The following is a 12,029-nucleotide window of genomic DNA, read 5'->3' on the forward strand; positions in this document are numbered from 1 at the left end:
TAAAATTAAAAAAAAAAAATCAATAGCGTTTGTGGTTGATATTTTTGTGGTTGGAAGATTCCAGCGAGGGTAGTTCGCCAAAATGCAATATCGGGTAAGTACAGCCTTTATGCTACTGACCCTAAAATACATATAAATATAAAGGAGTATCTCAAACCTGCTTTCATTTTCGAGCTGTAACTACTCAAAAATATGTACTTCGTCTCAATGAGACAGTTCTTCATAAAAATACGGTATTGAGTAAACTTTTTGAGCATTTGGTCTTAGAAATTCTAGCAAGAATGAAAGAAATTTCAATTTTAAAACGACATATCTTAAAAGTGGCATGTTTTTATTGCTCATTATCCAAAGAGTCCTAAGATGTACATTTTATTGCTTTTTGTTGACCTTATCGGGCCATACGTTTTCAACTATCCAGTCCAAATAGTTGGATACTTTGGTGTAAACCGCTGGAAAGCCTTTGCCGCATTCGGGTCCAAAACTGACAATACCCTCCAAGGAGTACGAGCAGTTTATATTAAACATCAGAGCCAACAGCGGGCCTCCGCTATCGCCCTGTAAAATAGATTAGTGTGAACGTAAAATTGAATGATAAATGCAGATTTTAATTCGATCTAAGGAATAATGTTCTTAGGAGCGTAAAACACATTTAATGAGCACAAAAGAATATCCAAAGTTGGGCAATCAAGTGCTTTCACATTTTGTCATCACCACCTTACCACAGTTTTGCATCTCTAACTAAATTCGAACAGTTTTCAAGTTTTCATTTCTTATGAAGACTCGCAAATTATATTTATAAATGACAATTTCGTATTTGGCCTGACGAAAAATTTCTGAATCACGTTCATATCTTAATAAAATATTATGACTAGTGACCTGAGAAAGTAATTTTATTTTCCATATTAACTTTTACTTTATATAAATATATACCGTGGAATTAAAGCGTCTTTCATAACAGATAAGATAGTAATGAAGAGTCATTGTGAATATTTTTTTTGGATGCGAGGGTAACAATTGTCGCAAAAAACCAACCTTGCAGGTGTCTTGATAGACGCCCTTTTCCAACTCTCCTTTAGCACATATATACTTCTCATTCGAATAAACGAAGTCTTTTCTCACTATTCTGCTCTTGCATTCATCGCTGGGTCGCAGTCTTGCCTAAAAAGTGGTGACACGTAAGTGGTGACATCCTAAATTGTCAGCCATTCTCGAATGGACCTTGGTGCTTTTGAAAACCTCATGGGCCACATCTAAAAATATTGTCCGTCCAAAGGCAGCGTTAAAATGTTTCCGGTCTTCTAATTGGGACCAGTTAAATTGGCTGCCTGATTTATTGATATAATAAAATTCCTAGATACATATATAATTACTTTTATGGAAAGATGGATGGGATGTTACTCACAGTTAACAGCACGTCACTGCTGTATCTGTTGTTGTTTTCGCCCCAACCGGCAACGATATAGTCGTTTGTAATATATCTGCCCGGCACCGGGAGACAGACGGGGTGAATGAATTCATTGAAAAAGACCCTACAAAAATAAAGATAATTGGAATAATTACGCTCTTCCGATTGTTTTTTAGGTTCAAAATGTGTTACCCTACTATCTGATTTGTATTATAACAATTTTTGACGAGACTGTTGAGGAGATTTCGGGGAAGTTTTGCATAGGTATAACGCTAAAGTTGGAGTAATTCTGCTTTATGTACCTACTGTAAAAACTGAGAGTATAGTTTAAAAAAGCTTTTAAATATGAGGTACTCAGGTTTGTTATACTGACTTAGTCGTGGCTTAGAAAAAATCGTGTGCAAAGGTTTCTCTTTCATAAGCAAGGTTGGCCAAGTAGCGTTTAATGGACAAATGTATGAAAGAGGCTTAACATTAACAAACAAGAAGCTTACTGTCTGTCTAGCTCCAGGAGCGCTATGTCATTCGCTTTAACGGGAATGTCGTATTCAGGGTGCGCGATCATAGACACGATATTGTAAAGGACTCCGGACCTTATGTCTGTCTTATTCAAAGTGCCAAGCAACGCGTACCGTACGCGGCCACTGGAACAAAAGATAATGATTCATAATAAAATCGAATCATATTTATAGTAAATAAGATGTTTCTAAAATGTATGCTGTCCTTCACTAGTGTTATTTTTCGAGGACATGGATTACTTAATTTCGAATAACACAATATTTTTCCGGCTTTAATTAATGTTTTTTTTTTTAAATCGATTTTGCAATCGTCAATTTAAAAGTATCGAGCGTAAAAGAAATATCAGCACTGTGAGTTAATCATGATTCCAACGTTTTTAATCTAGCTTTGGTTGAAAAAAAACTGTCATAAACAAGATATTCAAGTAAAATTTTAGTTATCATCGGAACGTACTAAGTCGGTTCACTCAATATGTGAGTAGCCGTGAGTATAAACTTCTCACTGATCAGCGAGCCTCCGCCTACCCACTTGATGTCGGCGTCCACGTCCAAGGAATTGTGGCAGCCGATGACGGCCTAAAAGAAAAATGTTAAGAATTTCTTTAAAAAATATATATTTAGAACTTTTTGCCTGCGACTTCGTCTACATGGACTTCGGAATGAATCTCGGAGAAATGTCCAGTGTTTAAATTGTTAAACTACCGTCAGCGACGGTTAAAGTTGGTGGAACTTGATCCCGACTTAAATTTAGCGAAGAAATAAACTATAGCCTTTCTTTTATTCCGTTGTCTAAGCTATGTCTTTGTATATCTTATTCTAATGTCCTGTATCTCAAACTAGCTGTTACCCGCAACTTCACATGCATTGCTTTATATATTAATACAATTTTTGTACGATCAAGTAAACGCATAGTGCAGAACATGTCATATTAATAAAATCGTTCCTTAAAACTGTAATACGTATTATAATTGTCGCATAACAATATTTTTTTAAACAAACGCATAGTGTCATTAAATACAGCTGTGAAAATTTTACAGAAATCCATCCTGTTTTTTAAGATATTACCGAAATGATAATCACTCTAGTCATATCTGTCAATAAAATATTTATAACTATTGACACCATGCACCCCACGCTTTTTTTTTTAAATAAAATACATATTTTTTTTTATTTACACAATTATTTCCTATTTTTTAGTTCGGTTTTCTATAAACAGCGTGTTTTTTAGTTTTTTTTAAACTATTATTTATTTTCTACTTTTTAGTTTGGTTTACTTTTAGTAGTCATGGGCTCATAACTCTAGACCCTTACCTTAGCAGATAAACATATATTGTTATTATTCTCTAGTTTTCATTGCTCTTATCTGCTACATTACGTTCTAGTCCTCACCATGAACGGAAACTCTCTGGGTTTAGCTTCAACGCCACCGGATATCCTAAAATTGGAGTTGCTGATGCCGCAAGTGTTTACCCTTTGCATTTTGTATGGTTGGTTGATTGGATCAACTGGCACGCACTTGTTGATGTAACGCTGGTAGTCAACGCATTCTTAAATAAAAAAAGATATATATATATATATATATATATATATATATATATATATATATATATATATGTATATATATATATATATAAGTTCACGCAATGAGATGTAAGATTTTCGCGATTATTCATTGCAGTATCCGTTATTTTGTATTCAATACTTTGCAGCAACGGGATCACGGGCACGTATCACGGAACACATCTCGTCCGCCCGTGATCACGGTTGCTGCAAATTAACCGAAATACTCGTAGTAATCCAAAAAAATATCAGTTTGATTTCGGTATAGAAGTTGTGAACAAATATTTTGTTTTAAATCCAACAACTGAGATAATTATGTATGAGAAGTAGGCTAGGAATATTTTGTAATATTAATATTGAGTGAAGATTCATACTAGTCCAGGCGATGTGGTTTTTGGCCAGCAGGGGTCTTGGGAGGCTTGGACAAGTTGCCGGTTCTGGTGGAATGGTGACGGGTTTAGCGTTCTCACAACATTGCAAGGGCTGGTAGCCATCGTAGCGACAGGTCTGAATGTAATGTATTTAATTAAGAAAAATTTTCATTTACCCCCTAAAATATACTTCCCACTTTCTCATTTCATGACAAAATATCTTAAAATTTAAAGGTCTAATTGTGATTTGTAATGAATATAAAGATCTTTATGGAAACAGTAACGCCATCTGTGGACATAAAAAGAAGCACATGCCGTGACGTCATTTGTTTTTTTTTGTTAGAAGCACAAAATGACCAAATATGTATTTGTATTTAATAAAGTCACGTAATTCAGCAAAAAAACGACATCTATGTGAATCCATCATTCCAATAACAATTATAATAAGTTGAAAACAGATAAAATATATATTTTTCTTTGCCTTTAAGAAGGGTATGTTCCGAGTATTCTGTGCTTTTGATAGCGATATTAACTATCAGCCACTTTTGAAATCGGTATTAACTATCAGCCATACAAATTCTAATAACCAAACATTTTATAAATACCAAACAAAATAACATCATAGACAATTATATATTTTTTTTTATTTTTAGCACGAAGTTCATAACGATCTAATGTTGGCCTTGAACTGCCAAATACCAAAGGTAAGAGCCGTACCCGTTATGTTGTAACCATAATTCTTTATATATTTTTTTGTCCCTTTATGGTATTATTAGAAAATAATCAAATTTAACAGCGCAATTTCCAGGGTTTTAATTTTTATTGTTTTACTTACGCTGTATTAAAAACTACAAACTGTAAGTTAAAATTTGAAATACTAAACCGCTGGTAAGTTGTCTAATACGGAAAGAAAAATGTACTCAAGAATAGAGAGAAAGAATTATAGTTAGAGTTATTACCATGTACTTAGATTTCTTGACTCCTTTGGCAAGTCCAATGAAGTGATGCTTGAAGACTCCCGTTTCGTGGAACAGGTCGGTCTCAGGACAGCAGACTATTCTTTGATCACCTTGAAATTTACATGTCTGAAATGGCGAGAACAATTATACGATGATATGTTAAACTTCTTACGCGACTTCCGACAAGGTTGCGTTAAATGTGTTACGCTGATGGGGGAGGGGGGGTTGATGAAAAGAGACGGAGCGAGAGGGAATGCGTGGCTCTCGAACGCATGCGGGCAATCAATAGTGACTTGTAAGTAATGTTAATAAAGTTTGTAATAGAGAAACACAAAAAATTCGTTAAAATCTATTTCTAATCCTTCCTGTTTCCATTCCAACATTACGAAGTTACAGTTTTTCCGCGCGGGGGGACTCCACGTACAATATTTTTCTTTAAGACTAGACACTAAAGTCTAAGTGTCATTGCCAAAAAACCCTATTGATTCATCAATGGTAAACTGAGCCCAAGTACATGTTTTCGTTCAGAAACCTATAATATTTTTTTAATACAATTAAAAACGTGAAAATGAAATGTGATATCCTTCAAATGCCAAACCGGTATGGATGATATAGTTAGCGTTTCATAATTGCGAAATCTCTATAGTTTGAAAGTTTCTCTTAGAATTCTCAATACAGGTGAGACGAAACTCCTCATCATTCCATGGATTCACGTACGGGTGCCGGGTCCATCGTTGCAGGGAGAGGAGCTTCAACAGTGCCTGGGACTTGCGACCCAGGTGTAGGTTTAAAGGCCACTATCTAATCCATTCCATTTTATAACCAAACGGAATACAGGAAGTTACTAGTTAAGTTCGATCGTAGAAACCAGTGGTAGGGATTATGTTAATATTGTTGAAATAACAGTCAAAGTTACATCTGTGATCTGGTAATAGTATTTATTTCGTTGTACATTAGCTCTGTACTCACAGGAGGTTTGACCTGATCTTCTCTCACTAATTTCTTGGCGTAACGGCATTCGCTTATCGTTCTGCACACTCCGCTTACGTTCTTGATGAAGCATGGGTCGCCTGAAAAAATTGTCATTTAAAATAAATATACAACCTCTTTCTACATGTGACTCCTTTTTGTTTTCGATATATTTTCTAATCAATATGTATGTAATAAGACGGTAAAAATCTAATGTCTGTACATTAAATATTTTTTCAAAAAACTGATAGGAGGTAATTAAAGAAGAGTCATAGAAAGTAAAAAAAAATTTTTTGAAATTTTTGTCTGTCTGTCTGTCTGGTATGTTATAACTTCAAAACTACTCAACGGATTTTAACGCGGTCTTCACAGTTGGATTACATTTAATTAGGAGCATTGTCAAAACTTTATGTCGTCAAAATCGGTTGAGGAAAAAGAAGTTATGGTCAATTTTACGTTTGATATATATACTCAAAGCGACCAACACGCGGGCGGAGCCGCGGGTAACAGCTCGTGTGTTAAATAATGTCGAAAATAGAAAATACATAGATATTTCAATAATGATATTTATATCATATAAAATTCTTGGTATTATGTTGTAGGCAGAATAATATATGTACACATATATTATATGTACTTCTATTCAGACATAGAATATTATATATGCTATTTAAAATATAATAAGGTGAATAAAAATAAGAGGAAAGTGTTATTTTCATAAACACTTGTACATGTACTTGTTTTTTTAACAACACAAAATATACGGAAAGACAATTATATAATTTTACTTTGCTTAAATTAATTTTGAAACAAACACCATAACTACGTTAATGCTATAACGTGAGAAGATTTACGAATGAAATACTGTTAACTCTCCGTATGTAGTGTGCCTATTCCAACACGTCCTAAGGAATATAACTAGAATTACGACCATGCTAACATATAAATTAAATTAGTTATAATTTTGTAGTAAATCTTGTTTATTGACATTAAAACAATCGCTTCATCAATCTGGGATTAACATAAATAAAATTTAATATATGTATTTTTTGACATTAATTTAGAGGAATATTATTGACAGAATAAACACTACAGATAACAAAAATAAAGATAACGAACGTGACATTACTATACACTTTGATATATATAGGTAATAAATTGATCTGTTCCTTAGCTTACCAATGACTAAATACGCTAGCCTACAATCCGAAACACTAGATTGTCCAAATACTATATTTATACTAACTTATTTGATAAAAACTAGACAAAGAGTCTAGATATTTTTTTAAATATACGTCTTATTAGCGAAGGTAAGTCAATTATCATTGTGTTTTAAGTTGAACCATAAAAACTTTTTTTTAATTTATTTATATATTTCGTGATTTTATTAATAACATACACTATAATGGAGTGTGACGTGTTGAAGCGTGACGTCTGTGACTGTCAATGATTAGGTGAGTTTTGAGACTTATACTAATTTCACAGACTACAAGTCTAAAGATCAAATAAGTGAACAGCTCAAACGAGTGGTGACCTTGATATTATCTCGTTTGATATTAATGTGAAGGAAAAAACAGGGTTATAATTGTTGCAAAAAAAATTTTGAATCTATTTTAATGTAATCATTTTAATTCATTTGTAATGTTTAAATTAAAAATTGAATTAACCAAAACAAAGCATCTCAGGTTAAAATTAAACGTAACGTAACTATATCCAGGTGAATTGACAACATTTTAAATGATAACACGTTTATTACGTTACCGATTTCCAGAAAGGGTATGTTTTCACAGACACACATACAACAGGCACATAGAAATATATATAATTTTAACATATTCTTCGTAAGCACGACCGCTCTACCGATAAGTGGCGTCACTTGTGTGAATCAAGTTGATATTTTCCTTGTATATATACACATATATATTGCTTTTACATAATATACAGTCGTATGACGCTCGGCTTTGTTCGTTTCAAATGACAGATAATGTTAAGCTTATGTTTTTTTTTTTTTTAATTAATATTACGTTAAAATATCAGTCAAAAATACAGTTTATATCAAACGTAAGGTCAGATAGTGTTGAAGAGATCGAGCAATGCGTGGAGCTAGTAAGGAATGCGAGAGATTTCTGTGCAAAATGAATGAAATTAAAATGTCTATTTGTTAAATTAAATTAAACGATTTTTACATAATGATTATTAAATTATATACGGTGTGTATAGAAATATATATATTTAATATTTTGTCTCTTTTTATCGGTTATGTATGAGCTGTCTGAATCGATTTTGACTGGACATTGGCGGGCAGATAGATGTGATCATAAGTAATCTAGGCTGGTTTGTATTTAAGAAATTATTTGTGTTTATTAAAATTTATGGTAAATACATTCATAATGATATAATTTTAATTCTAGACAGTTTTTTTTAAGTCCGAGATGTCTTGTGAAATGTACGCGTTGTTCTCTACCAACAATTTTTTTTTGGTTTTTGCATATATTAACTAAGGATAAAGAGTTTTTTTTCTATTTCTATTATGAATGTCGTGTTTTTAAATATATTTGAGTTATATTTTCTGATTATAATAATACCAGACACACTTAAAATAAGAACAGTTGTGACGAAAAATTTGGCGGCATAAGAATAAGAGGAGAAAATTGTGAAACTTAACTAAATTAAATTAAACAAACTAAATTCCCTTCCAAAATGACATCGATAATGTAGTGTTAAGTCTACTTTTACGAGGTGTTAGAGCATAGCTGTGGTCGAGTTACTACGTCTCGAACATCGGCTGGCACGGCCAGGGAAATACAACCCTCTCACAGAAGATCGGCGTGAAGTAGTCTTTAATTGCTGCGTGTTGGCCGATGAGTGAGAGAGATGGTTGCCCATTCCCTGTTCCCACTCTTTCCTACCATCTCCCTTTCCTCCTTCCACACGAACAAAGGTCGGCGAGGTAATTGTAACATCCCTTTTGTTACAGATCTCCATGGGCAAGTGACTATCTTCCATCAAGTAGGCCGTAGCTAGTTTGCCGCCTGTGACATAAAAAAAATACTAACAGACGTGTCTACATTCATGTCTTTCATAGTAACAGTGTAAAATTATAAATACAATATTTTCATCAGCTATAGCAAAGTTTTTTGCGAGACTTATTCAGTTTTCACGATCAACGCTATAGTCAGGAGGTGCATTTCATAGGCAAACAAACTACCCTACATTACATAGAAACACGTATAGCTATTAAGTTCTGCAGAACTGTTTTTTAATGAATGACACTGTCGTGGCTAATATTAACATTTTTGTACTCAAAACATAGATTAATATACTTTCTATGCTCTGTTATCTTACCACAAGTTTCATAGTTCAACAACACGGATAACTTCCTGTTTTACATGCATAAACATTTACATACAGTAACGTGGTTAAAGGAGAAAAATAACTGAAAACTTTCTGTTTGTAGTTTAACACTATATTACACTAATGATAAGAGACTTTTTTTTTTTTGGATGACGCAGGGACACTCTTTTTACGAGCCGTCTCACCGGCCTTGGTGGGGCCGGAGAGGATGTGTGAGACTCGACTTGGGCAGGTCCCTACTCACTAAAACCACTGCGAAAGCCATCGGCCGCTATGTTGGTGGTGCCCGGATCTGTCAGCGACATGGCACACCAGCAACTGGCCGGTCCTGGCAAAGACCGGACTTACTCCCTCGGAGAAAGGGGGCGATCCCGGCAATGAGGATCGCCCCGACGACGGCGGGCTTTCACAGGCCGGGTTACCAGCCCGACCCCAGCCCGACCCCAGCCCGGAGAATGATAAGAGCCTAGCTTAGTCTAAGTTTGCGGAGCTTAATAACGTATAGTTCATGAATCTTCGTATATGCATGAATGCGAAACTTCGTACGCTTCGTATGCAGTATGACTGGGAACTTGGACTAAGGATATTGATCACAACTATCTGTATTTATGGACATCCGGAGGTATTTTATAAAACACGGCTATAAGTGATTTTGTAAGACGGTGTACGTCAAAGAATAGTAATGTCATTATTGACATACAACAGATATGACTTGACGACTGAATTAATAGCAAAATATAATACAGAATTATGCTATGAAATGTTTCGTATATACAATAATGTGTATATATAATATATACGTACAAATATTAATCAGGAAACACAATAAGTCATAATAATGACTTGCTTGTCATAAGTTGGCGTCGTCGCATACGGGGCGTTTCCCGTGACTATGTATATATAATTATGCCCATTCTTATTTCAGGAATAGATTGTCGTAATAGTTATATTGTTTTAATATATGTATAAATTAATATAAGACACTAATCTTCCCAAATAATGTTTAATTTATATTTTTAAAATATAAAATAAATTTGCTTAATTCTTCTTATTAAAATATATCCGTATTTTTTTACAATTATCTCAGATTTCTGTTTTTCCTACCCCTTTCCTTTTCCCTCCCTATCCCACTTTCTCGTCCCCTTTTTCCTTAATCCAGGGTGGCAACACATCCGCAAAACCATGTTGCAGATGTCCATGGGCTACGGTAACTACCTCCATCAGGTAGGCCGTCTGCTAGGTTGCCAAATTCAGCATAAAAAAACAAAAGATAGATATTACCTTAACCTGTTTGCATATATTTTGATGTCGTTAGATCCTAAATTTAAATACTTAATATATATACTATACAAAAAAACTATCCAATGTGGACGAAATCACGGGTAAAAGCTAAATATAACTAATTCTGAAATTTACGCGGACGAAGTAGCGGGCAAAAACTAGTATATATATATATATACGTACGTATAAAATCTATTACACTTCCACTCAAAAAATGAACGTCCTCCTTAGCATTCCTATATCAATTACATTGTATTTGTGCTCAAATACAAATTCTTTCTTGAAACTGTTTGTCTTCAATCGTTGTTAGAAATGCGTTAACATGAGATGTGTTTCAGAATATGTCAATGGGAACATGATACTCACATAGGGTAACAAGAAAAATTCCAAAGCAATATATATATATATATATATATATATATATATATATATATACACAACTATTGAGCAACTAACACGCTTTAAGTTTGGTGGACAATCAAACCTGTATTCTTCTGCGGTCGAAAGCCTAATTTTGTTCACATATTTTTAAGTTAAACTTGCTAGTACATAAATATAACAATATGAGAAGAAAAAATACAAGGAAAAGTTGTATCAAATATCTTATTTAAAATATTCTACAGTTATTAATTACACTGAAACAGAATTTAACGAAAGATATATCCTTACATATCTTTGTCTATCTTTGTCTATCTCACATATCTTTAGCTATATTTCAACTAAGCGAATTTCTTTATTAATACAAAAAAAAAAAAAAAATCTAAACAAATAATGATATAACTTTTGGAATTGATTTTTTTTCTACAAAAATAACCAGAGATATTAAAATAATAACAGTTGCATAATGCCATAAATCTTAAGTATATTAGAAAAAGGTTTTTTATAACTACTTCATTAAGTTTATTTTCCTCATAACGAATTACATTAACGTTTCCTAATCTCGGCTCGTTATTTATTCGCAGGCTGACATTTTGTAAGGTGTTTGCATTTTTATTGAAAAACTTCAAGCTATGAAACTCTTTTCAGCATCGTGAATTAATAAAGAATTTTTTCATACTAGCTGTTGCCCGCGGCTCCGCCCGCGTGTTGGTCGCTTTTCGCATAACCATATATATATATATATATATATATATATATCAAACTTAAATTGAATATAACTTCTTTTCCCCTTAACTGATTTTGACGAAACAAAGTTTTGACAATGCTCCTAATTATATGTTATCCAACTGTTAACTGTTGTTAAAATCCGTTGAGTAGTTTTGAAGTTATACCGTACCAGACAGACAGACAGACAAAAATTTCAAAAAATTTTTTTTTGCTTTCTATGACTCTTCTTTAATTGCCTCCTATCAGTTTTTTTGGAAAAATATTTATTGTACAGACATTCGATTTTTACTGTCTTATTATAAGTATATTGAAAATACTAGCTTTGACGAGCGGCTCTGCCTTGACTATAAAACAAATATGATCTCAATTTATGCGAATAAAAAATAATCGTCACAAATTTCACTAAATCAAATCTGCGTTTCCAAACACAAGTACTAGTACAAGAAAACATATAGAGATACGTTGTGACATAATTATTCAATATAATATAGATATAAATGAAAAA

General features: G+C 33.3%; 1 protein-coding gene across 1 annotated transcript; it reads right to left on the bottom strand.

Moving 5' to 3' along the window:
• Positions 1-314: 314 nt before the first annotated feature.
• LOC116777059 (venom protease-like) lies at positions 315-7,702 on the bottom strand. The gene is made up of 10 exons (XM_032670415.2): positions 7,544-7,702; positions 5,783-5,883; positions 4,814-4,939; positions 3,858-3,990; positions 3,313-3,470; positions 2,378-2,499; positions 1,900-2,049; positions 1,403-1,529; positions 1,033-1,158; positions 315-555 (listed from the first exon to the last, which is right to left on the bottom strand). The coding sequence occupies exons 1-10, from the start codon at positions 7,614-7,616 to the stop codon at positions 370-372; spliced, it is 1,302 nt and encodes a 433-aa protein (XP_032526306.2). The 5' UTR covers positions 7,617-7,702; the 3' UTR covers positions 315-369.
• Positions 7,703-12,029: the final 4,327 nt, after the last annotated feature.

Source organism: Danaus plexippus, assembly GCF_018135715.1.
Source record: "Danaus plexippus chromosome 29 unlocalized genomic scaffold, MEX_DaPlex mxdp_37, whole genome shotgun sequence".
NCBI lineage: Eukaryota > Metazoa > Arthropoda > Insecta > Lepidoptera > Nymphalidae > Danaus > Danaus plexippus.